This window comes from Asterias amurensis, chromosome 21 (assembly GCF_032118995.1).
Source record: "Asterias amurensis chromosome 21, ASM3211899v1".
NCBI classification, from domain to species: domain Eukaryota; kingdom Metazoa; phylum Echinodermata; class Asteroidea; order Forcipulatida; family Asteriidae; genus Asterias; species Asterias amurensis.
This window is the reverse complement of record NC_092668.1, coordinates 12053481-12079992: the sequence shown is the minus strand read 5'-3', so window position 1 is coordinate 12079992 and position 26512 is coordinate 12053481. Positions and strand designations below refer to the sequence as shown.

The 26512-nt window shown below is 37.8% G+C and overlaps 1 protein-coding gene across 6 annotated transcripts in view; it reads left to right on the top strand.

Moving 5' to 3' along the window:
* LOC139953194 (calcium/calmodulin-dependent protein kinase type II subunit delta-like) overlaps nt 1-26512 on the top strand; it is a 100375-nt gene that overhangs the window by 57863 nt on the left and 16000 nt on the right. For 2 of the 6 annotated variants that reach the window (XM_071952652.1, XM_071952651.1), the window contains exons 7-11: nt 1512-1595; nt 3399-3493; nt 4263-4385; nt 4796-4879; nt 7262-7304. In XM_071952652.1, coding sequence (XP_071808753.1) covers nt 1512-1595; nt 3399-3493; nt 4263-4385; nt 4796-4879; nt 7262-7304 — 429 coding nt within the window. Of the gene's footprint in view, nt 1-1511; nt 1596-3398; nt 3494-4262; nt 4386-4795; nt 4880-7261; nt 7305-7754; nt 7791-13237; nt 13259-21285; nt 21304-26512 lie in introns of all 6 variants that reach the window. The other 4 variants (XM_071952647.1, XM_071952649.1, XM_071952648.1 and 1 more) reach the window with 4 other exon arrangements.

The window sequence follows — 26512 nt, the reverse complement described above, 5'->3', positions numbered from 1 at the left end:
AACTTCGTGTGACAAGGGTTATCTTTCTTTCATTATTATCTCGCAACTTAGGTGACCGATTGAGCTCAAATTTTCACAGGTTTGTTATTTTATGCATATTGTTGAGATACACCAACTGTGAAGGCTAGTCTTTGACAATTACCAATAGTGTCCACTGCCTTTAAGGAAACCTTAGGTTACATTCTGGATTATTACTTTTTGTTTTTGTTCCTTATCGTTCCTTCTTTCTTCCTCTGTTTATTTTGGTTTGTAGTCTGTTTTGTTGATAGTACCTGCAAGTACCGCCAGATGTATGCATTTCCTTTCAAATCATGTTTCACAACCAGATAACTGTCTCCAATTATGTTATGTTAACCCTATTTAAAGAAAAAATGTTGAGAAAAAACGGACAATTAAATAGTGACCTTATTATTTATCCCTTGTCATACATGGTTACTAATTGGCAAATAATAGATGTAAAATGATGTAAAAGTCGAGCCACCTGTGGAATTCCGGGCCGTGGAACTCAAATGCAGTAATTGTCAAATGAATATTATATATATTGTGTACGTTGTCAGCTGGAGGACGTGGTGTGTTTTAATGGCTGTGACATGGAAACATTTCGTCCAGCAATTAGACTGAAAATATTTTTGAGTAGCAATAGACCGATCCATTACGCTCCGCCCCATTGCGTATTGGCCAATCACAACGCAACGAAGGTCCGACAAATAAGGTCCGACATGTGTGCGCGTATCTTGGTGTGCGCGGCAGAGTTGTGCAGAAAGGCATTTGAGAGCATTTTGCTTTGCTAAACAAGGGAAATTGCTCGCTGTGTAAGGGTTTGGCTCGACTGAAATCCCTCTATAAACTTTCTCGGGAGTGTTTTTAACCTGCTGCTATTTTATAATTAGTGGAAAGACGTGAATGAAAGACCAACTCAGGTCTCTGAGGACCTCATTTATTTGGTTGGAAAGTTCAAGAAAATAATGAGGACTAAAGGATTTCTAGGACTTTTAAGGACAGGATTCAAACTAGGTTATAATGACTCAAAGGTCCTTCGAGTTTTGCTAGACTAGACATTTTGTCAAAAATCATCTCAAATATTATTCCCTGTTATTCATTTAAGATCCCAGCCATATCTCGTTTGGCCCTCGTTCAATGTTGGCTCTCATTGCGCGGTCTGTGCTCCAGCTGGGATTATTAACATTTAGCGGGGGAACAGGGGAGGGTACATGTATGTTTGATGTTTTGTGGCCAGAGCACTTTTGGTCGGGTTTGTACAAGTGGGTGCAGGGAAGCAATTTATGTTATTTGTTTTGCAATATAAACACCTGGAGATATGATTTCAAGATGATTTAAAACAGATTTACTTGGATAGCCATTAGCGTAATGCGGAGACATAAAAACTACAGAGGTTGTCCAGCTCAGACAGCTCAGAAAATTATTCCATGCTACTAAGACGTGATCTATTCCGAGACTCGTCCAGCCAGTGACGTCTTGATATATTTTTTTTTTCTCTTTTCTTCTAACAGGTTTCGCAGGAACGCCTGGATACTTGTCCCCGGAGGTTTTAAAGAAAGACCCGTATGGACGAGCAGTAGATATATGGGCATGTGGTAAGTACGCATAAGGGCAAGTAGATAAAAAAAAACATGTTTAGCATCCCCACCTGCTTCCATTTTAGAGGCCACCTCCTTTTTTTAACCCCCCCCCCCCCAAAAAAAAAAAAATAAAATAAAATAAAAATAAATAAATAAATAAATAATAATAATTGACTTCCTTTGACAAAAAACATTTTCTTTTTAAATAACCCCTGAGCTAGTTGTCTTAAAAGAAATGTCTGGGCTGGCCAAAAGTTTTTTTTTTTAAAAGGGCAGGACGATAGCCCTCTAAACAAGTATTTTTATTTGGTCTTATTACTTGTATGGACAAGTCTCTCCGAACAGAGAGAAAAAGCCCTTGTCCCTTCGTCCACGGATATAAGGAAACCTAATTGGTTTTCGGATAAAAGGATATTGTGGGTAGATCTCTCTGGTCTCACGGACTGATGAGATTTTGTTTTGTCTAATGGTGGACGGTCCTACACAACATATCCGCAGAGATTTCCATCCATCGGACACAATGAGTGGATTTTTGATACAATACACTTAGCCAGGGACCCCTTCTCATCGCTTAGAAGAAAAATACAACCCTTAAGCAATTTATTAGAGACAGACCTATAACAATTTTTTACGATCATGAAATTTTTTGATTGTGCCTACCCAATTAGCTGAAATTGTTTTGGGATTTACGTAGAGTATACTGTTTGAAACGTTGAGATCAAACCGGCTCTTATCAGAACCAACACTTCCTCAAAAGATATTTAGTACATGTACCCGCAACTTTACTATTATTAAAGACGCTATGTCAGGTTTTTGGCCCCAAACATTAAAAAATAGATTTTTTATGAGTGAATGGTATTTCAAAGAGTATTACCCGCTTTAACGAAAAAAAGTTTAACTTTTACTTTTAATGGTCAGAAACCATGACAAAAATTTAAAACGTTTCTTATAAAACACATAAGAATTGGTCACGTGATATATTGTCAAAAATTAATTTTGAGCACTTTTTTTCACTGTCTATCATAATTGGTGGACTTTTTCAAGCAATGGCTCAATTGAAAGCTTGTAACGTTCTCGTCCCCCATCAAAATACCTGTTGAATTTTAAATCAAAATTTTTGGGTCAAATCGGCCAAAAATCTGACATAGCATCTTTAATAGTTTGTTCTTATTCCTTACACCATGCAAATATCAAATACTTTTATAATGCAATATAAACAGGATATCATGTATTTTTAAGATAAGTTGTATTTCCTTGTTTCGTTTTCGTCTTCCCTCTGAGTTAGAAACAAGGTAATACCGTCTTGTGGGTGTCACAAGTTAGAGTTTAACAAAAGGAAACTTTTTTTTTCCTCGTCTGATTTAGGTCACACAGGGATAGGTTTCTATAAAACGAAGTTCCGAGGAAACTTTGACTTGTGAAAGGGTTTCATGATAGAGGAGATCATTTCCAAGAAATTAATATCATTTAAAGGGAATACCTTTTGTTTTTTGAACCGTTCGATTGTTTTAATGCTATAAATGTTGATCTACATTATTCAATAAAACTTACCTGTGAAGAGGTCATTCAAAACATGGTAGTGTTTTTGATATATGGCTGAAAATCAGGAGCGGTTATGTTGAGGCAGGAAGATCATTCCGATATTGGAATACACAATCTGAGTAATGTTTCTGACAGACTGTTTCTAAAAATCACATTTTAAGCAGCTCTGTGATGATTGTTTTCCAAAACAAACCAAATCCTGACAAATGTCTTATATGTTAATTTTTTCTTCCTCTTTCTTCCCTATTTTTCTCCTTTTCTGCGCCATCTTTGCAGGAGTGATTCTCTACATCCTACTAGTCGGGTACCCTCCCTTCTGGGATGAAGACCAACACAGGCTGTACTCACAAATCAAGGCAGGATCCTATGATGTAAGTCCGGGAGCCATACGTAGGTTCTCTTGATCATATTTTAAACAATTTGAAATTTGTATTACATGCACAGGGTGTGCATTGGTGCGTCGTGGCCCAGAGGATAAGAGCACCAGACTCAAGCTCTCTGGTGTTTCTGATCCGCAGAGTGTGGGTTCGATGTCCTGGTCGTGACACTTGTGTCCTTTAGCAAGACACCAAACCATTATTGATGTGTCTTTCGGATGGGACGTAAAGCTGTAGCCTTTGTGTGTTGAGTAATATAAAAGAACCCAGTGCACTTATCGTAAAGAGAAGGGGCTTGCCCCAATGTTCCTGGTCTGATCGTCAGCATAGTGCAAACCATTACATTACTTGCTTCGACCTGATGATACCCAAGCCTACATCCGTATGGACTGTAAAAGGGGTAACCCTGTTTCAGCCCTAGGAGTAGGTGGCAACGGCCTCTGGACAAAAATATTTGTAGCCCACACCTTGAAGTGGCCTTCAGGCCTTGTGTGTCTGGCCACTTGCATTTAAAAAAAAAAACAATTAAAAAAAAAAAAACAATGGTGCTACAATATAATGGAATAGGTCTCATTCTTCAATATGTTCCACGTACCTAGCAGGAAATAATACTGAGCGCTTTGATACGGTGCTAGGGGGGTGATAAAGGAACTAGGGTCGTGGGTTTGAATCCCCCCCCCCCCCTGCTGATCTTTGGAAGGGGGGGGGGCGGGCACTGAGGCAACTTATAAACTAAACCACAATCTGAATTTTTCCCTCACAGTATCCATCCCCAGAATGGGACACAGTCACTACTGAAGCTAAGCAGCTTATTGATAGCATGCTAACAGTCAACCCTGCTAAGCGGATAACAGCTGGTGAAGCTCTCAAACATGCCTGGATTAGTGTAAGTAAAATTAAAGTGCTGATAAGTGCCTTATTCTTTTGCCCTGTTTACAAATTGGGTCGGCAGGCAGTCCAGCAGCCGATTTCACAAACTCTGGGATTAATTTTGTCTCTAGTTAGGACGAGTTACATGTACCCATCCTAACTAAAGCCCGGTTCATACTTCCTGCGAATGTGAATGCAATACGAATGTTGACGTCACAAATTCACAACGAATAATTCGCAGCAGTTAAACTTTGCTCAACTCACTTGCGAATATCGTTGGGAAAGGAGGGTTGTGACGTCAAATTCATGTCAAACTCGCTTCGCATTTGCATTCGCAGGAAGTATGAACCGGGCTTTAGGATGGGTTCGATATGTAGTTGTTGAGGAGTTTCTGGATTTCTAACATTTTGTTTTTGGTCCCTGCAGAATTCTGAACATGTTGCATCAGGGATGCACAGGCAGGAGACGGTAGATTGCCTGAAGAAGTTTAATGCCAGACGTAAGCTTAAGGTAAGAAGGCGTTTGTTTCTTAACCCTCCTACTGTCTGTCCAATATCATCCACTGGGTTTTGGAGTGTAGATGATGATCTCTACACAGTACACAGTCAAACCTTCTACTGTCTGACCATTCAATATCATCCACTGTGTTTTGAATGGTAGATAAACTAGTTCAGCCTACAAAATGTTATCATGTGTAAATGCGTCTGCACAGTTTGCAGTCAACCCTCTTACTGTCTGACCATTCAATATCATCCAATGTGGCTTTGAATGATAGGGGGGGGGGGGGGTGGTGGGGAGAGTTAATATGTTCATCAGAGTTGTATCACACACGGTCCTCACTAGAAATGTCAAACGCAAGTCACGATCGCTTTGCCCCCGCTCTACGTTACACCACTGGATCCTATAGACACGAGGAAATGTGCCAGTAAAAATGTCCATCAGAGTTCCACCAAGCAGAGTCGTCATTATAAACTGTCGAACCACCGTCGCGATAGGATTCCTTTACCACAGTCAGACACACAGATGCTTCATCATCTGAAAATCAATTTCAGATCAATAGAATCATTCTAATGTTATTCCACCGATCATCGTTCCGTTAAAAGAGAAATTGATTGATTAATGAATAATGCATCCTGGAGTCAGATACGATGAAACAATACATGAGGTCTGGGTTTGCTGTTCGGTTATTTCCAACAATACGTCTCACAGATATTTTTTGTTTTGTTGTTGGAGATGGGTGCTTGGCTGTTCCAAATGGTGTTTCAAAATACTCAAATTTAAGTGATTTCCAAAGTACTTTCTTTTAAGACGCTACAGAGCTTGCCTAAAAAATAGAAGAAGAATAAAACGCTCACTGAGCGATAAACTCCAAGCGCGAAACTGGATAAGTTATTTCTCATCAAATATGACATTTCAGACAGAAATATTTCAAGGGATGTTTTCTACTATCATCGTTAGTTCGTGTAAGATTGATGTAAATATGTGATCTTCACGATTTTGTTTCTTACCAATTTTGTAACGTTCCTTTAAAGACAGTGTACACTATTGGTAATTGCCAAAGACCAGTCTTCTCAGTTGGTGTATCTCAACATATGCATAAAATAACAAACCTTTGAAAATTTGAGCTCAATCGGCCGTCGGAGTTGCGAGATAACTATGGAAGAAAAAACACCCTTGTCACACGAAGTTGTGTGTTTTTAGATGCTTGATTTCGAGACCTCAAGTTCTAAACTTGAGGTCTCGAAATCAAATTCGTGGAAAATAACTTTTTCTCGAAAACTACTCCACTTCAGAGGGAGCAGTTTCTCACAATGTTTTATACCATCAACCTCTCCCCATTACTCGCTACCAAGTAAGATTTTATGCTAATAGTTATTTTGAGTAATTACCAATAGTGTCCACTGCCTTTAAATGAAGTTTGCTATCGACCCAAAGCAACTGCCACAAGGGGCACTTTGCCAGCAACTCTACTAGGGCCTGTGGATTGGGGTTTCAGTCTCTACCTAACAATGAGGGTTTTCCCTGGAGTAGTGGGAGACTTTTGGAAGGTCCTTTTTCACTGTTCTTGCCAGTAGTGCGCGTGCTCAGATCAGCATGTACAGTGTATGCACAATACTGAGTGTGTCCTGCAAAAAGGGACAGTTATGTCCGCAGCATCTCAAAAGTTTCCCATTCTTTGGGTTTTTCCCTCCCACATCTAAAACTGAAACTTCCTTTCTCTCCATGAGGTTCTTGGCTAGTTCAGTTATTAAATTTTGCTTTTCTGAGAGTCTTTGGGTCGATTTAACAAAGAGTTGGGACTAGTCCTAACTAAGGACTACATGCAGTCCTAGGAGCTATTAAAAATGTATGGCTAGTCCCAAGTTAGGATGAGTAACTCGTCCTAAGTTGAGATAAGACTAGCTTTAAAGGCAGTGGACACTATTGGTAATTGTCAAAAACCGGTCTTCTCACTAGGTATATCTCAACATATGCATAAAACAACATACCTGTGAAAATTTGAGCTTGATTGGTGGTGGGAGTTGCGCGATAACTATGAAAGAAAATAACACCCTTGTCACACGAAGTAGTGTGCTTTTAAATGCTTGATTTTGAGGCCTCAAATTCTAAACTTGAGGTCTCGAAATCAATCTCATGGAAAATTACTTCTTTCTCCAAAAACTATGTCACTTCAGGGGGAGCCGTTTCTCACAATGTTTTGTACTATTAACAGCTCTCCATTACTCGTTAACAAGTAAGGTTTTATGATATTAACTATTTTGAGTCATTACCAATAGTGTCCACTGACTTTAACTCTTTTTGAAATCCAATCCTTGGCTCATAACCAGAATAAATGAAATGAAAAAGATGAAATGCAAAGTTAATAATGATTTCTGTCTGATTTTGTTACAGGGAGCCATCTTGACGACAATGCTAGCGACTAGGAACTTCTCTAGTAAGTATCTACCAAGTTTCTTATTTTGTGGATCGAATGTCTCAAATAGCCTCATTGGGTTTATTTTCTGTCTAGATTATTTCAAAAGTTGTGATGAGTTCAAACAGAAAGGAAAGAGCAAGGACAAAACCCCAGAATGGACAGGGGCGTCTTTATTCACTCACTTGAAGATGTGTTTTTCATCTTAAAGAGTTTTTAAACAGTTTTTAACAGTTTTTAAACCTTTGAAGATGTGACGTCAACTTTTCAAATGCATGGAAAATATGTATTTATGAAGATCAAGATGACAAAACAATTTATTATGTTTGTTTTAGTAGCAGGGTAGTCATAGTTTAATAGACACTAATTTATGTATTTTATTTTTTAGTAGTTTTTGACTTTTACGGTAAATATACTCACCTTAAAATTTGCTTTTGATTAAAAAGTGTGTTCTTCCCTCGACAAACTTAGAAATGTCTTCCACGTCAGTGAAAAATGCTATTTCTCGTAAGTACGGGTCCGTCACTGAAAATTACCGACAAATTTGCATCTCATTTCCTTGCACCATGGAACCTAGGTACATGTAGGTCAAAGGTCAGTTCAAGTATTGCACAATATTAGAGAAAGTTTTATCCATTTTCGTTTGGTAATGTTAGAGTGGCGGTAGTGGCTGCAACCGCAGAACCCATCGCTGCAACCCAAATATACCCAAAGTTGGTAACCATTTATACCCTCATTTGGAAAAATGGGTTCCATCAGGGTATTAGTATACCCAAGTTAGGATAGTTTGTTTGACAGTGAACGAAGAAAAACCCATCACTGCACTCAAATATACCCAGATTGCTGACCATTGATATCCTCATTTGGAAAAATGGGTTCCATCAGGGTATTAGTATACCCAAGTTGGGATAGTTTGTTTGACAGTGAACGAAGAAAAACCCATCACTGCACTCAAATATACCCAGATTGCTAACCATTGATACCTCATTTGGATAGTGGGTTCCATCAGGGTAAAAAAAAGTACTCTAATTGGTATAGTTTGTTTGATGTTAAGTGAGGAAAACCCATCACTGCACTCATGTACAGCGTATACCCTTATTGTAACCATACCCTCATTTGGAAAAAGTGGGTTCCATCAGGGTATAGGTTTATCCCAATTGGGATAGATTGACAGTGCCTGAGGCGCAGGCTAACACTGCTCACAATTGGGACAAGTTGGTATTGACTGACTGCCAACTGAGGGCCACCCCTGAAATAGACAAGCAGTAAGGGGGTCTATAAGTGAACTCCTGCCTAAAAAGGGAACATTAAAACTTGCCTGTACAGTGAGTTTATGGAACAGTTACGGAGTTGTCAACCATTGGTTCTTCTCAGATCCAACACTACTCAAAAGATATTTACATGAGGTGCACTGCAAAACCTCACCAAATGAAACAGTTACTGAGGTGTTACCACAGGTTCTTCTCAGATCCAACACTACTCAAAAAGATATTTACATGAGGTGCACCGCAAAACCTCACCAAATAAAACCGTTACTGAGGTGTTACCACAGGTTCTTCTCAGATCCAACACTACTCAAAAAGATATTTACATGAGGTGCACCGCAAAACCTCACCAAATAAAACCGTTACTGAGGTGTTACCAAAGGTTCTTCTCAGATCCAACTTTACTCAAAAAGAGATGTACACTAGGTGCTACCGCATGAAACAGTTACTGCTATGTGCGTGCCTTGAAGTGACCTCTGACATCATCGTGATTGTAGTTTGCAACCCCCCTCCCCCTGCAGATTGTCAGATTCAATGTCTAAGCCATTTACTCATCAACTCAACTTGAATACTGTGGTCGCTGTTGTTGTTAAACAATTTATAGATTTTAATTTCAATTTCTTAACAGAAAAATTTCAAGGCTCAACAAACTTTCTTGAGATTTTGTTTCAAACTGAGCAAGGGGGACGTGTGGCCCTAAAGTTGTCCTAGAAAAAGTTTCACTCTATTTTTTACTAGTTTTAAAGTCAAAGTATTGGATTTGAAAAGTGAAACCAAAATCAGCTCTCTGGCGACATTTTATAGTTGGTAATACGTAACCAATGTAAGTTTGGTTTAGTTGACTAAGATGATAGATTAGTACTTAATTTTTTAAACTGTGAATTGGTGTTAAGAAGACGTCAGGTGCGGAGTCTATCCACCTAAACAAAGTGATAACACAACATTGATTTAGAAGTTGCGGATATTTTGACTCCTGTCTGATCTGCAACTGTTAATGCTTTTAAATGTTAGACAATAAGTATTCTTGATTAATTTAAAGACAGAAAGTAGGTTGTAGCTACGTATCATCGACTGATTTAGAAATGAAATGTATCGACATATCAAAAGGTGACGTTACCTTTTTGAAAGCATAGAACTTGCCGAAATAATTGTAGATTTTTTTTAGATTTTTTATTTGTTTTGCTTTTTGTGACCATTTCCATTTATGAGATCAACTAAAAATGATTTCCAGTTTTCTGATGCGTTTTTTCCCCCCTCACTTTTGATTAAGGCAGATTAAAGGCGTCGACGGAGAAGACAAACACAGCTTTCATCCAAATATATATATTTGAATAAATGATGTATTTTTATTTTATTTTTTCCTTCTTTCTTTTCAAAAAAAAAACCACCCACCCTCGTCACCCATCGTACCCAATGAGAGAATGGTCCAGTAAGAACTACATTTATTTCTCTGGTTGACAAATTCCTACTTCTGGGATTTTATTTTTTGCTTTCTTTTTATTTTATTTTTCGTTGTTTCCATTCCTTTGTTACTTTGTTCATGTCGCTCTCATCTCTATCTCCTGCATTTCTTGATCCTGCTTTGACTTGACACTTTTGTGTCTCCATCCGGTCTGAGCCACAAGACCCAATCCCAAGGTTAGAGCTTGGAAACTAATGAATGCTCTCTATAAAATAACTCACAGTTAATCTGCATCTTTGCACGAACAAAATAAAAATGGCGGGAGGTTTTTCTCTAATGTCTTTTTTCTCTTCTTTAACCGATCAACATCGTTTACAGTCCTGTTTATACACACGCTAACTTGCGGCGAACTTTTGTCACAAAGATGTCACAGAAATATGTTGTTACAAAGATGTCACAGGAACAATATGTTGTCACTGTAACATTGTCATACTGACGTTGTTGTGAGCTTTCGCAGCTTCGGTGTCATAGCAATTACTCAGGATCAACTTTGAAAGTGACCTGCAACTTTGTAAATTTGAAACTATTAAGAAGAAAAAAAATTACCAAAATTACCCTTGATATTCATCGATTTGAATTTAGCGTTTGACTTAATTCAGCGGAATTCTTGCAAACTTTCAAGTCGCACTTTAGTTTTACTGACTGTTTACTCGTAGATTTTGGTGTGGGTTTAGTAGCCGTGCATTTTGTGTGACAAAGTGGCGTGCGTTTAAACAGGCCAATGGACTTTATCATCTTATAACCTTTTTGCATTTTCATCTTTTTCAATAATCAGCATTTTTACTCTCGTTGTTAGTATTCGCTTTGTGTAAACGAGAGAGATGCATTCATGATGTTGAATGCGGGGCAACACGATGCCAGAGTTTTGGGTTTTTCGACTCGTGGTAACGTGGTAATTAATGAAAACATAACAAGTTTTTTGTATCCCATTGAAAATTATTTAGAGTCTCTAAGTTCCTCAGGCATAATATTCTTGTTACTTAAAGGCAGTGGACACTATTGGTAATTACTCAAAATAATTATTAGTATAAAACCTTACTTGGTAACGAGTAATGGGGAGAGGTTGATAGTATAAAACATTGTGAGAAACGGCTCCCTCTGAAGTGGAGTTGAAAGAAGTAATTTTCCACGAATTTGATTTTGAGACCTCAGATTTAGAGTTTGAGGTCTCGAAATCAAGCATCTGAAAGCACACAACTCCACATTTCATTATTATCTTGCAACTTCGCTGACCGATTTTCAAATTTTCACAGGTTTGTTATTTTATGCATATATTGAGATACGCCAACTGTGAAGACTAGTCTTTGACAATAACCAATAGTGTCCAGTGTCTTTAATTAAAAGTAGCCTGAAAAGTCTATTGAAAAAATTACCTGATGTACCGTAGGTGAGCCCTTGTACTCAATAAATCTTTCCTAATGTTTTCCTAGGGCCAAATATCAATTCTAGTTCCGGCCTTGTAGTTGAACCAAAGCATCATCCCTTATGTTTGTGAAATGGACAAACCGTCAAAGGGTTCAGATTGTGTATTCCCAACCTCGCTACCATGGGCAGGGCGCTGTATCACCCGCTTGCTCTGCGTACGTCTCTAAACCCCTGGGAGGGAAACTCCGATCCGTGTCTTTGATTGGCTATCATAGACGCGCAAAATGTGAAACGCTGTGCGTCTCCAAAAGGCTCTATACATGTACGCCAAAATGCATGCGTATAAAGATGTACGTATTCACTCTTTTGTCACGCAACACTGAACGCCAATGCAAGTTTATTTATTACTTTTATTACACACAGCCCATCCAGCGTGTGCGCGACTTAGCCCAACACAGAACGGATCATACACAGGACTAAATTGTAATATCCCATATATTTGGACATTTTGAAGTCACACTTCCAGGGGTTATGATCGAGCGAGGCATGCTGGGGAAAAATGGCGCGGCGAGATTGATCACCCCTGGGGACGAAGTTGGTGTATTCCATTTGCAGCTTATTCTTTCTGCATGGACGTAACCGCTCCATATTTTGGGCAATATCTGAAAGAAAAAAAAGATTCCTCCTTCAAATGAAATTTCCACAGGTTAGTTTTACTGGTATACGACTATTTTATAGGATTGAAACTTACAGCGGGTTCCAATTTCCAACCAAATACAATTCCTTTAAGAGCCTTGTCTTCACATTCTGTAAGCAGCGACTTGAAGTGTGTCATGTTTCTTTTAACCATTTTGGAGAATGTTCATAGTCATCCTGCAGCAGTTTCTAGGTAACCATGTAACCATTAGGAGAATGTTTGTAGTCATCGTGCAGCAGTATCTGAGTAACCATTGTGTAAACCTACAGAGGATGTAGTCAACAGGGTTGTAGTGTTTATACATGTAGTTACCTTATAATGTAAACCCAAACTTTATACCACTGTCTTTTCCCAGGCTTAAGGCTTTGAACTAATGGCCAGTTGTTTTTGTGTGTATTTTTTTTTCCATTTTTTTTTTCATATCTGCTTTTATTCTCTATATGGGAGATTCTGTAGCATAAGGAAGAATGAAACAAACAAACAAACAAACAAACAAACAATCAAATCACCCGGTTACCAACATTAAATGATTCTTGTATTTAGCCCAACCCGGGAAAACCCCCCTTAGATGTAACCTCAGTGGGGAGGGATCCCTTTTAGAATTTTAACGATAGAAATCCTTTAAATTTCCTAAATGCTGACTGCAGTGGTCCCTCTTCTGGTCACTCAAAGTCCCTCGGGGAATAGATGTACACTAGTGACCTCATTGTCAGTCAATATGTGTATACTGTTGCCCTTTGCAGCAGTCAATAGTTGTTTGCAGCAGTCAATAGTTGTTTCATAAGTCTCTAGATAGTGTTATTGATGTTCTTGTTGTCTTTTCTTCTCTCATTTTCCCCTCGACTCTCTGTATGTTTGATTATTTCATCCTTTCTTTACTCTCATAATTCTTTCATCCTCTTCCTCCTCCTTCCTTCGTATCCCCCGAACACCATCCCTCTACTCTTTCTTACTTTCAACCATTTCGATTTCCTGAATCATTCATTTATTATTTTTCTTTCGCACTGACTCCTCATGTTTGTCAAACTCCATGTCCGTTTCACTTTATACTCTCCTTTACTGCCACCAACTTTACTTTATCTCCTTCATCGTCGATGCTTTCCCTTTTTCTCTGCATCTTTTTTTCCCGCTCTCTCTTCTTCTTTGTTCCTTGTCCGCTTCAAAGTGCCTCCGCAAACTAAGTCAGGTTAGCTCCTCATTCTAGCTGTTGTTAATTTGTCGTGCACAATGTTTGTTGGCTATTTACACAAAGGTTCTTTAAAGTCAAAGATATTGTGAGCTTAAAGGCAGTGGACACTATTGGTGATTGCTCAAAATAATTATTAGCATAAAACCTTTCTTGGTAACAAGTAATAGGGAGAGGTTGATAGTATAAAACATTGTGAGAAACAGCTCCCTCTGAAGTGACGTAGTTTTCGAGAAAGAAGTAATTTTCTATGAATTTGATTTCGAGACCTCGGATTTAGAATTTGAGGTCTTGAAATCAAGCATCTTAAAGCACACAACTTCGCGTGACAAGGGTGTTTTTTCTTTCATTATTATCTCGCAAATTCGATGACCAATTGAGCTCAAATTTTCACAGGTTTGTTATTTTATGCATATGGTGAGATACAGCAAGTGAGAAGACTAGTCTTTGACAATTACCAATAGTGTCCATTGTCTTTAATAAGTCATAATTTGTCCATTTGTGTTGTATTTTGTACACATTAATTCAACATAACAAAAATGACGTTTAGAATGAGCCCCCAAGTTCACCATTCTTGTCTCTTGAGGTCACCTTTCTTGTCTCTTGAGGTCATATCTGAGTTGAACTTTGAGGTCATATCTGAAATATATATGAAATATCGTTTGAGGTCATATCTGAAATGACCTTTGAGGTCATGTCTAAAATTTCCAGGAAAAGATTTATCTTAGTAATTGGTCATACTTATTTTGAACCTTAAAACATCTTGTTTGTCTCTTGAGGTCATATCTGAAATGACCTTAAAGGTCACAAGTGAACTTGTCATGAAATGATTGACCTATAAAGGGTCATGCCTATTTTGTTTGAAATTACTCTCCCATAATCCAGTATCGGGCCACCCCCCTCTGTATAATCAGTGATAACTGTATGTAGAAGTTATATATTTTTTAACACTCGCTGTTTAACATGAACATCGTCACTGACTGGTGAAAGTGTTCGCTACTTAATTTTTTTTAATTAAAAGTTTATTAATTTTTTGTTTAGGTATTTATTGTTAAACCTAGGCAACACCCTGTTATCATGCAACAACCATCTTGGTCTTGTACCCTGTGAGCATCCACAGTTATAAGTACTGGTTCTCATGGCACATGAAAAGGTGCCAGACTGTTTGACTGTCCAGGCCCAGTCTAGTTACTTTGATTTCCATGGACCAAAAAATATAAGATGGCTGCTCCATGATGAAGTTTAAATTACTTCCCAGTCTACATTTTCCATCCTGAATAAACATGGGGAGACTTTTTGGTGGTCTCGTTCTCACCAGTAGTGCGCATACGCTCGCAATACTGAGCGTATGCGCACATGCTCAGAGCAGCCAAAGGACTTTTTATGTCTGGTGCCGCCATTCCAACTACATTGTGTTAACTAGATGTACTTTTAAAAAAGCTAACTTTTGACTAACTTTTGTGAGAGAGTTGTTGATTTAGAACACAATGCACTACACCTACGTGTATCCTTAGTCACGTTGTTCTTGTGTTAAGGCAGGCCTGGATTTACATGTAGGTCTTTGAGAGGGAAAGGCCAGTTCCGTTTTGCAAATAACATCTCCGTTGGAAGATCTTTCACGTCTAATAAGAAGCTTATGAAAGCAGGGGTCGATTTCACAAAGAGTATAAAGGACTAGTCTTAACTTAAGACTAGTCCTAAGAGATGTAAAATTGTACGGCTAGTCCTGAGTTAGGACGAATAACTCATCCTACATAACTCGAGATAAGATAAGTCTTTACTCTTTGTGATATCCAACCCAGATATGCAAACTTTGTGCCGATATATCCAAAAAAAAAAAAAGTTGTTAATTTATCTTATTTTTTCATCACTTTTCACAAAAAACGTCAAGATAAAACCAATTTTATTGCTCCAGAATGCACTTAAGGACATTTAAAAACCAAGATTCACACAAGTAGAAAATATTCTGAAGACCTCTTTTCAATTCAGCGTATTTTGGTCAAACTTCAAAAAATTAAATGCAGAATGCCCCACTGTTTTGATAGTCCTTGGGAGCACCCTGCCCGGGCTTTCAGGGCCTACCTTTACAAAATGTAGTTCCAGGCCTGTGAAAGATAAGATGATACTGATTGGTTCCGTTCACACAAGGGTTTCAAGACAATCTATTGAAGGCCTTGTTGAGACTACTGCACTCTTTTGTAGATGTAGATATTATTTTGTCACTAGTCTTGATTCCAAGACCATTGGTATTGCGCAGTCACACACAACCAACATTCCGATCTACGCACTGCAAAAACTGTGCACGATTGTAATAAACGAACGTTAGCGGGCGCTCTTTTTATTATATGTCTGTGGATGTAATCTTGGTTCCAAGACCATTGGTGTTGCGCAGTCACACACAACCAACATTCCGATCTGCGCACGGCAAAAACTGTACAGGATTGTAACGAACGAACGTTAGTGGGCGCTCTTTTATTATATGTCTGTGGATGTAATCTTGGTTCCAAGACCATTGGTGTTGCGCGGTCACACACAAACAACATTCCGATCTGCGCACGGCAAAAACTGTACAGGATTGTAACGAACGAACGTTAGTGGGCGCTCTTTTTATTATATGTCTGTGGATGTAATCTTGGTTCCAAGACCATTGGTGTTGCGCGGTCACACACAAACAAGATTCCGATCTGCGCACGGCAAAAACTGTACACGATTGTAACGAACGAACGTTAGTGGGCGCTCTTTTTATTATATGTCTGTGGATGTAATCTTGGTTCCAAGACCATTGGTGTTGTGCGGTCACACACAACCAACATTCCGATCTGCGCACGGCAAAAACTGTACACGATTGTAACGAACGAACGTTAGTGGGCGCTCTTTTTATTATTTGTCTGTGGATCTCACATACAGAAATCAGGGAAAAAGAGTGCCCGCTAACGCTCGTTCAATACAATCGTGTACAGTTTTTTTGCTGTGCGTAGATCAGAACATTGGTTGTGTGTGACCCGCAACACCAATAGTCTTGGAACCAAGACTATTTTGTCACTGGAGGGGTTTCAAAAGCTGCTACTTTCAATTCGCTTAATACCTTTTGCTAGATCTTTGTTGATGTCTCACTGTTTATGGTTAAGTTGATAACATCAATTTATACTTGTGTAATCACACATTAATGCTAATACATTACTAACTTACTAAAGTAGTTGTACTGCGAGATCCATGAGGTTGAACTCTGACCCTGGAGTTCTGATTGAACTCTGACCTTTCAAGGTATTTAGTTGAGAACCAGCTACAGTCCTCAATGCTTGTGTTTGTGAGCTTAAAGTACCAGGGACCAGTCACGTCTTAATCGCAAAACTTTTGTAATGGCTGGTAGTCTGCCAAGTTCCACTCAGCAGCATACTGGTAAAAACTAAACTCACAATCATGATAAATGAAGAAAGTTCAAAGTGAGTTATATGTGAAGATATTTCGGCTCACAAATTTAAAAAAATCAGTGCTGTACTTGCTTCTTGAACTTTTAACTCTTAACCCTTACTCCTTGGTGGTGGTTCTAATAACGCAAAGTCAAAGCTAAACCATTCAAAGAGTCCACAAATCCACCATATTCAATAAGCATGTTTTTAAACAGCCAAAAAAGGATGATCTCAAATATATAGATATTACAGTTTCTAATAGCTGGAGTCCATAGGAAACAACAAAAATATAACAAGTCTCTTACCTCACGTTAAAACATGGTAAAAATGTGTTTTCTACAGAACGCTTCTGGCAAAATTTCTGAAAAACTCGGGGTCAAACAAATCTGCGTGACAAAGGAATCGTGACGTCAGTGGCTGCAATTTTTTTGGAAAATAGCGCCCTCAGTTTGCCAAAGCTGGAGAACTGTGTTCAAACTCAATCAGCAATTAGGGGAACATCGTCACTGGCGTCAAGAGGTCATTATAATAGATAAGCCATTTTTGACTCTCAGCTGAAAAAGCGGCGCGGCCGGGTGCATTTTTGACTTGAGTTATTTATTACTAAATGCAAATTTTGAGAGTAAAATGGTTATTAACCGGTATCTATGATGTCTATTTGGCCATAAAAAGGTAATAGTTGAAATATTGAGATCATCCTTTATTGGCTCTTTAAAAGATTTTAAAGGGTTTCAGGACCCTACAGTCACCACAGAAGTTAGACTGCAAGACTTACAATTACACGGCTGCAGGTTCGAATCCCACCAAGCTAACGCCGTATTCACAATGACATGAATAAGTGTTGTTGTTTAGTTGCTGAATCACAATTTCTCGATTTGTGCAATCCATAATCTTTAAACCGATAATTGTATGAGAGAGATTGACACGTTTTGTCTTGATTAGGTTTCTAAAGGCAGGCCTTAATTTTCACTCTCGAAGGGGCACAGTATTTTCCCCTGGTAAGCAATACTTCTATGAGGAAAATGGAAATGTTTGTTTTGAAACTTTGCAAAGGGCACTTACTTCTGCAAAAAGCACTGGGCACCACAGCAATTAGTGGGGGAGTGGGTTAATCCAAGGTCTGTGAAGGACGTTTAACATTTTGCCCAAACGTACAAGGAGTTAGAGTTTGAGGTATCTGTTCAGCTGTATTATGGTTTAGGTGTACTCCCTGGTCATACACCAAGGTTGCATGTCTTGTCAATCAAACCGGATGGACACATAACATTGCCAGCAGACTCACCCTATTCACGCACAATCACCTTTCCCGCAACTCTCTTCTTGCGCTTTTCATATTAAAAACAAATTTGCTTTCTGCTTCCTTCCTTGACGACTTTTCGTTACTTTCTCCTCTGTCTGTTTGTACTAAAGATTCTGTTAAGCATGCTTCAGTGTTGAAATTGTTAATTGTGATTCGTATTGTTTTTTTTTTTTTAAGTATAACAAATATTGATCAGTGTGTGGGATCTTAAGGTATGGGATCGATTAACCGTGACTGTAGATATTCTTGGAACTTAACATTGGTTTGTCATTTCGTGTATTTTTTAGATAACAGAGCTGCCTGAGTAGTGAACATCATGTTAAAATTCCCTTCTAATATTAAACCTCGTCTCCCACATACAACGATTTGCCGTGACAGTTTGAAACTGAGTCCTATGGTGACTGAGAAACTCCCATACTTTTTTTTTTAAAGGAACACGTTGCCTTGGATCGGTCGAGTTGGTCTTTGAAAAGCGTTTGTAACCGTTTTTATAAAATACATATGGGTAGAAAGATGTTGTAAAAGTAAAATACAATGATCCACACAAACATGCCTCGAAATTGCGTGGTTTTCCAAAATTCTTCCTTTTACCTCGTCGACTAACACGTCGACCATTTATGGGGGTCAAAATTTTGACCCCCATAAATGGCCGACCATGTTAGTTCGCACAGTAGAAGGAAAACCACGCAATTTCGAGGCAAACTTGTGTGGATCATTGTATTCTACTTTTAAAACATCTTTCCAACCATATGCATTTTATAAAAAACGGTTACAAACGCTTTTGTTTTGACCAACTCGTCCGATCCAAGGCAACGTGTTCCTTTAAAGACATTGGACAAAATTGGTAAATGTCTAAGACCAGTCTTCTCACTTGGTGTTTCTCAACATATGCATAAAATAACAAACCTGTGAAAATTTGAGCTCAATCGGTCGTTGCAAGATAATAATGAAAGAAGAAAAAAACACCCTTGTCACACGAAGTTGTGTGCTTTCAGATGCTTGATTTTGAGACCTCAAATTCTAAATCTGAGGTCTCAAAGTCAAATTCATGGAAAATTACTTTGTTCTCGAAAACTATGTTACTGCAGAGGGAGCCGTTTCTTACAATGTTTTTTACTATCAACCTGTCCCCGTTACTTGTTACCAATTAAGGTTTTATGCTAGTAATTATTTTGAGAAATAACCAATAGTGTCCACTGACTTCAATACATTTTTTTAAAGCAATTTTAAGATTCTTTTAAATCCCTCTATAATAATGGTCTGATCTCCAGATTGACTGAAAACAAGATAACTAAAAAACTTGTACTAAAACTAATGAAAACAAATTTCACAAGATCATTTTGCCTTTCTAAAAATGCTGAAAATTACCTTTTATGTTTTTTTTCCCCCAATTTGTTCGCAGTTTCTCACGTACAAATTATTGTGGATAGTTAAAAACCAGAATTAAAAGTCTTTGGCAATAAGTAAATATTTCAACCACTTTCCATATTTTGATAAATATTGTAGAAAAGAAAAAGTTTTCTGCACATGCTTCTTTTACATGAAATCTCATTATTTTTAATATTTACATGTATGCAAACTTGATTTGCACACATTGACAAAAGTATCAGCCAAACATTTTTTAAAAACTTTTGAAATGTGAATTTGTGTAATAATTGGTACCATGGCAAGTTTGTGTGTCAATTTTTTGTCACAATTTTTATTGAGTAGTTTCAGCTGGGCTATACACCCCTTTCAATACAATGGATTTTCCCAAAAGTTGTTGGAGCAAACCATCACTTTAATCAAGTTCATATGGAATATCAGGTGGGCGGAGCTATCTTTTGCTGACTGATTTGATTGGTCCATTGATAATGATTGATGTGGGAGACTAGTTTTAACTCTTTAGTGCATTCAACCTCCTCCCAAAAGGTACGTGCTAATGATATCAGCCTTTTGGGACCAAGGTTGAAAATACACAACTGCCTTTTCATGTAGTATTTCTTTTAAAGTGACCTAGTCCAATTCAACAGTGAACGTAAACCACAAATTGGATTTGGTACATAAAACAGCAGTCTGTCCCTCTTCCCAGTCACAGTTTTTTATCTCATTTAGTACAAGTTGAGCATGCAGTGTTTTGTAAATGAAATCTAACTTCCAGATTTTCCCCTGTGTTTTGCCCCCTCTGGTATTAGAATGTCCTAGAAACATGTCCTGTCTGCATGCTGGGGTAAAACAATGGATGAAATTACTTGGCCAACAATGAACATTGTATAGTTTCCCAGAAAATCTGAGTTTCTGCCTGCGGATTGTAGATGTCTTTTGAGACGAAAATACACAACTGCCGTTTCATGTAGGCTAAAATATTTTAAAACTGTACTGCACACCCTTTTCTCTACAGAGGCATGGGTAGAGTTTTACCAAAGTTTAGAGGCATTTTATTTATTTATTTTTTTACATGTACATGTAGTGCACAAACCCTTTCTTTGTAGAATCAGCAACTTGAATTGAAGTTATTTTATTTTCTTTGCTTTTTTACCCCCACAAATAAGTACGAGCTGAAAATAGTAGACCTCGAGAATATCATTTGCAAAATTGTTAAAAAGCTATCCATGCTTCTGAAAAGAATTTGAATAAAAAGGCTGTCAGAAATTTATGACAGACATTAAAAAGTAGATGTTCCTTTTGTTGGCTTCCAGAACTAGACATTGCAAAGTCTGCGATTGAAAGGTTAACCGTTTGGGGTGGAAATTTGGAAACTAATCATGGAAAAGGCTGTGTCCATACTCGGGAGTTCATCTTTTCTTCTTGTGGTATAGAAAATGTGGCAATTCAAAAAGAAAATGTTCGCCATTTTGTTTTCTCACCAATTAATAGAGAAGCTTTTTGCAACATACCATAATAAATATGACTGATTGCGGCAAAAAAAACAAAACAAGAAATAGCCATAATTTTGTTTGGACCGTCAGTGATACCATTTTACACCCAATCGGCTCGATTTGTTGCGATTTTTTTTTCCAACCAAAATGAGCTCATAAAAATTTAAGATGAAAAAAACAAGTCTCTTAACCACATGATACAATTTAAGGTTGCACTTTTTAACTTTCTTAATGGCTAGTAAACAATACACCAGGGAAAGAAACATTTCAAAGTTCTAGTTTCGGGAAACTTTCTAGCAATGGACCAGATATGAAAGAAAAAAAACGAGCCGCTGCATAAAACAATGCTTCAACAAGAAAGATGTCCGCCATGACATGGTGCAGTAGTCAATGCTATGATATTCAATGACCTATGACCTTGTTTTATCTCCCATCATTCATTGCTATCCTTTGACACAGGGGAAAGTCAGGAAAAGGGTAAGCAATGGAGACGTATCAGTTATGTTTTTTTTGCCGGGGGAAGAGAGCCGGAACGTTTCGGAGGAAAGCTGCAAGAGAAGTGTTTGATGTGAACTTTTAGCTTTGTTGTCATGGGTAGTGTTGTTTTGTCCCTGTCGGCAGGGATTAGTCCAGGGCTACCTGTTTATTTCTTTTAAGCATGCTTTTTGAAGAACAAAAACACAGAGCAGTCTGTGAGTGCTATGTATAACATGCAATTTCAGGCAACGATTATTAACTGTACAAGTTCTTTTCAATTTGTTCTTTACTACGTATACAGCGTAGGGAAGCTTGATTTAACTGGCACCCCAGCAGTTTCCTTGGATTAGGGATCATTGATACCCTCATTGGATGAAATGTTACAATGGGGGTATTAAGTATACCCCAATCTGGGTAGAAGTAAACCCAGTTGGGATAGTTTGTTTGACTTTGACTGCATCATCCTTGTTTTGAAAAGTGGGCTCCATCTGGGTGAAAGTATACCCTACCGGTAATTGGGATAGTTTGTCTGACGCCCAGTCAGGGTATAAGTATACCCGAACTGGGATAGTTTGTTTGACACCCAGTCAGGGTATAAGTATACCCGAATTGGGATAGTTTGTTTGACAGTGGCTGAAGGCAAAAGCCTTCACTGCACTTAAATAAACCTTGATTGGTAGCCCTGGATATCACTATGGGATAGTACCAATCTGGGTATAAGTATACCCCAATTGGGATATAAATGAATGACCAGTTTCTCCTTTGAGTTGTAAATGCTTTTGGTAGACATTCAATTCAAGTTTTAAAGAAGAAAATAATCCTGTGAAGTTCTTTAAAAAACTTTAAACCAACATCAGTATCGGAAGCTAAGGTTTTTATAAAACTATAAGATAATTCCAGGGGCGGGGGGAGGGATGTATAAAGGTCATCAACCTGGGTTCAAGGTTGATTAAAATGGACAGCAAGCTAAGTATTATATACAAACATTCCTTGCGATTTCTGAAGAACCTTCCCAGAGGGCTGAAGTAACCAGTAACTAATTTCACTCCTTTCCCGTTGGTCCCCTTTGGTCATGTGACCCCGATTAACACCACTCTTATCCGATAGAGACTGTTACCATGGTAACTCCATCACTATTTCCCATTCTCTAACCTAGAGGTTCGGGTCTTTGGAAAAGACTTAAGTTTTCCCGATAAATGTTAACCACATGTTGTGAACGCTTATCTTTTAACAATTGTAAATACAATAATATGTAATAATTTATTTAATTTTTTGGGGTCATTGGGAGCACTAGCTTTAAATAAGTCCTCGTATCTGGTTAAATTTATTTTCTCTAGTTTCAAAAGGTCAGTTTTTTTTCGATGTGCACAAGGTTTGTTGTGGGATAATATTACTTTTATACCCTCACTCATTTACTTTCTGTAAATGTCAGTTTGTTGCTTTGTAAAAACAATGTGGTGACAATATAATTTTTGACATAGATAGGCAGAAATTAATTTTGTCCATTTCCAGTAAGCCAGAAAAAAAGTAAAAAAAAAAAAAAAAACTGTCCATAAAATTAGAAAGAAATAGTAGAAGTGACTTGAATCAAATACAAAATTGATTGGAAGAATATATATATTTTTTTTTTTTTTTGTGAGAAAGAAAACTTGAATTATGCCTGGAAGAGGTAGGGGTTAAAATCTACTTGATTCAGAACACTATAGATCAATTTCGGTGCGGCCATTTATATTTTCTGCCATTTATTTACTCCCACTGTAGCCAAACTTAGGCGGGATGGAATAGAGTAGTCTGGTCCCCTTAAAATGGAACAAGAAGACCTGTTGTTATCACTGTGTGATAACTGGAAACCCAACAAAGATGGCCCTACAATAATAGTCTATTCTTTTGGTCAATATACTACATGTAGCTACAGGGATAGGTTGTCACAAATAGTGTGTAACCAAAATAGTTGATGCGTGGTGGTTGGGTTTTTACTAAAGTAACACTCGCGCTCTCTCGTAGTAGTTCCCACACCTTTAATGTGTAGATAGAGGTTCCTATTCAACTAACTGGTATTTTACTGACTCAAAACATACTAATAATTACTGATACTACATTGACAACATTATTATAGGACAAACATTTAAAGGAAGGTTACAGAATTGGTAAGAATAAAAAACGTGATGATCACAGATTTACATAAAACTTATAGGTCTAATGATGATGATAGTAGAAAACATCCCTTGAAATATTTCTGTCTAAAATGTCATATTTGATGAGAAATAAATTATCTAACTTCGCGTTTGGAGTTTATCGCTCAGTGAGCATTTTATTCATTTTTGTTTTGGCATCGATGCAATGCAAAATTTTCACTATTCTCTCGTGACTCAGATGGCCGATTGATCTCAAACTTCGACAGTTTGTTAGTTTATATTAAGGGTGGATTACATAAAGTGCTTACACTTCCAGCAACTTTTTTGTTTGCAAAAACCAATTCTGTAATGTTCCTTTAAAGCATGTAGATACTCGTAGTAAAGTTCTAGCTAGCATATGAGGAGCCTCACCCCTAAACCTTCAAGTGAAAAACCTGTTTTAAATATTCAGAAAGAGAGTTGTAGAGCTATTTAGATGAAAGAACTGAAAGAAAGCGACTACAGCAGATGGTTGATTAGTGGTTTAGAATTTGAGTTTGATTTGAATGAAGTGATGTTAATAGAATCTTGAGATACAAACAGAAAACTAGACAAACATGAATTCCTTTTAGCAGTTGTGTTAGGATTTGATATCACTTTGGCTGGACTTTCTCTTTTTAGGGAGTTTGAAGGCAGTGGAAATTACTCAACATAATTATCAGCATAAAACCCTTCTTGATTACGAGTAATGGGGAGAGGTTGATATAGTTTAAAACAATGTCATGAAAATACATTTACATCTCCTGAGACAAAAATTATTTTTGTGACTTGTTTTACTCATTTCTCAAAAACTACAGCATCTCAGCAAGTAATATTTAAGGGGAGCTTACTACTACCATTGTCTTTAAACTGATTTTTATGTAAATTCGTGGACATTGTGTTTTGTGTCCTTCAAAAAGTACCCTGCTGCCGATTTCACGAGACGCTAGGATTGATCCTATCTCGAGTTAGGATGAGTAACTCGTCCTAACTCGTCCTAACTTAGGATTACTCTTAAGGTCTGCATGCTACAGTGCAGGGTTGGGACTCGTCCTAAGTCCTAAAGATTAATCTTAAGTTAGGAAGAGTTTGGTGAAATCGACGGCAGACCCTTTAAAGCCACTGTGAAAGTTGGTTTGGTAACTTGTGTTTCAAAAGGAAGCTACCATCAATCCACATTTTAATCTCAATGTAAATTTCAAGTCTCTTCAACTGGTGAAATTCCACAGAAATCCCCTTCACATTTTAGAATCCAAACCTTTTTATCAAACTCATGAACATTTTAGTTAAATTGGTAAAGCGGTATATTTAGTTTCCTTCAGCAAACTGTTTTTTTTTTTTTTTTTTTCATTTTTATTTATTTATGATATTCTTTTTTAACAAAGCATGTTCTGCATGGTGAATTCCCATTCGATAGTGATTGTAAAAACTGGTTTGAAGTCCCCCCTCTGTGGTAAAGTCCAGACCTGGTCCCAGCCATTCAGTTTGATGATTTGAGTATTTTGTAGACTAAAAGAAAATTACCTGTTTGATATAGATATCAATCTGCTTTAACAATATATCCCCCCCCCCCCCCTAAAAATTGCATGATTGTTTCATTCCTAGATACATTTTTTAGTTGGGCAGGCCTGGAATTTCAAAGAAGGAGGTCATGGCCTTCCTTGCCCTGGTCTTGGCCTCGGTGCCCCTTCAAAAAATTCCCACAGACTTTAAGACTTTCCAATGGAAGTGCTCTTTTTAAAAATGAAAATGGCCTTGCCCTCTCAAAGGTGAAATTCCAGGCCTGGTTAAGGAACTTTGTCTTAGGGAAGACCGTAATGATTTAAAACATTATTTAATTAAGCTATCAAAAGGGAATGTAACGGGGAAGTAAAGAAAATGTGTCAAGTTGATATTTCCGATTTTAAGGAAATACTTGGTGGCAATCAACGCTTATAGATTTCCTTTGATAATCAATTGTTTTTGGAAATATGCCACGATTAGATGAAGTTGTGGTTGATTTAACCGTTAGTGATGCTCCAAGTTCTTACAAAGAGCAATCGCAAAGATGCTTACAATCTTAGCTTAACATCTTGTCCATCCACTTTTTCCGCCTGCCTTAATATGTAAAGTCATATCAAAAAAGCACTCATGACACAAAACCACTTGTAAACTATTCTGGTATGGTGCATATTCACTCAGCTTGTCATATGTCAACAATTTTGAGAAAGACGGCTTACTTGAAAATGAATAAAAACCATTGACGATATGGTTAAAGGAACACGTTGTCTTGGATCGGTCGAGTTGGTCTTTGAAAAGCGTTTGTAACCGTTTGTTATGAAATGCATATGGTTAGAAAGATGGTGTAAAAGTAGAATACAATGGTCCACACAAACATGCCTCGAACTTGCACGGTTTTCCTTTTACCTCGTCGTCTAACACGGTCGGCCATTTATGAGAGTCAAATTGTTGACTCCCATAAATGGCGACCGTGTTAGTTCGCAAAGTACAAGGAAAACCACGCAATTTCGAGGCAAATGTGTGTGGATCATTGTATTCTACTACTAAAACATCCTACCCATATGCATTATATAAAAAAAGGTTACAAACGCTCTTTCTAGTTCAACTCGTCCAATCCATGGCAATGTGTTCCTTTAAGTTTTGACTGTAGGGGTACTGTTTGAACTTTGTCAGGGGAGCATTGGTCCCACATACATTGCTTTAATGCGCTGAAGTAAAAAAAGCTCTGCATTGTAACAGGTCCCAATGTTAAGATACGCGCGAGACTTGCGCAGTCCGTTTAAAAGGAAAAAAATGACGGCATGTGACAAATTGTTGATTGAATATGCATTATTAACCTATCTGTAGTGATTAACAGCGAGAGTGCACCAATAACGCAGTACCAACCTTCATCTCATGATTCTATATTTCAATCTTAAACGCCAGCACCGATGTACATTTAAAGCTGAACATACATTTCCATTTTTACAGCGTGTGCCTGACTTTTTGTCTTTTCAACTTTTCCTGATCTAACTTCTACATCTTTGCTTAGAATTTCGGTTTTAAAGGGCTGCGGT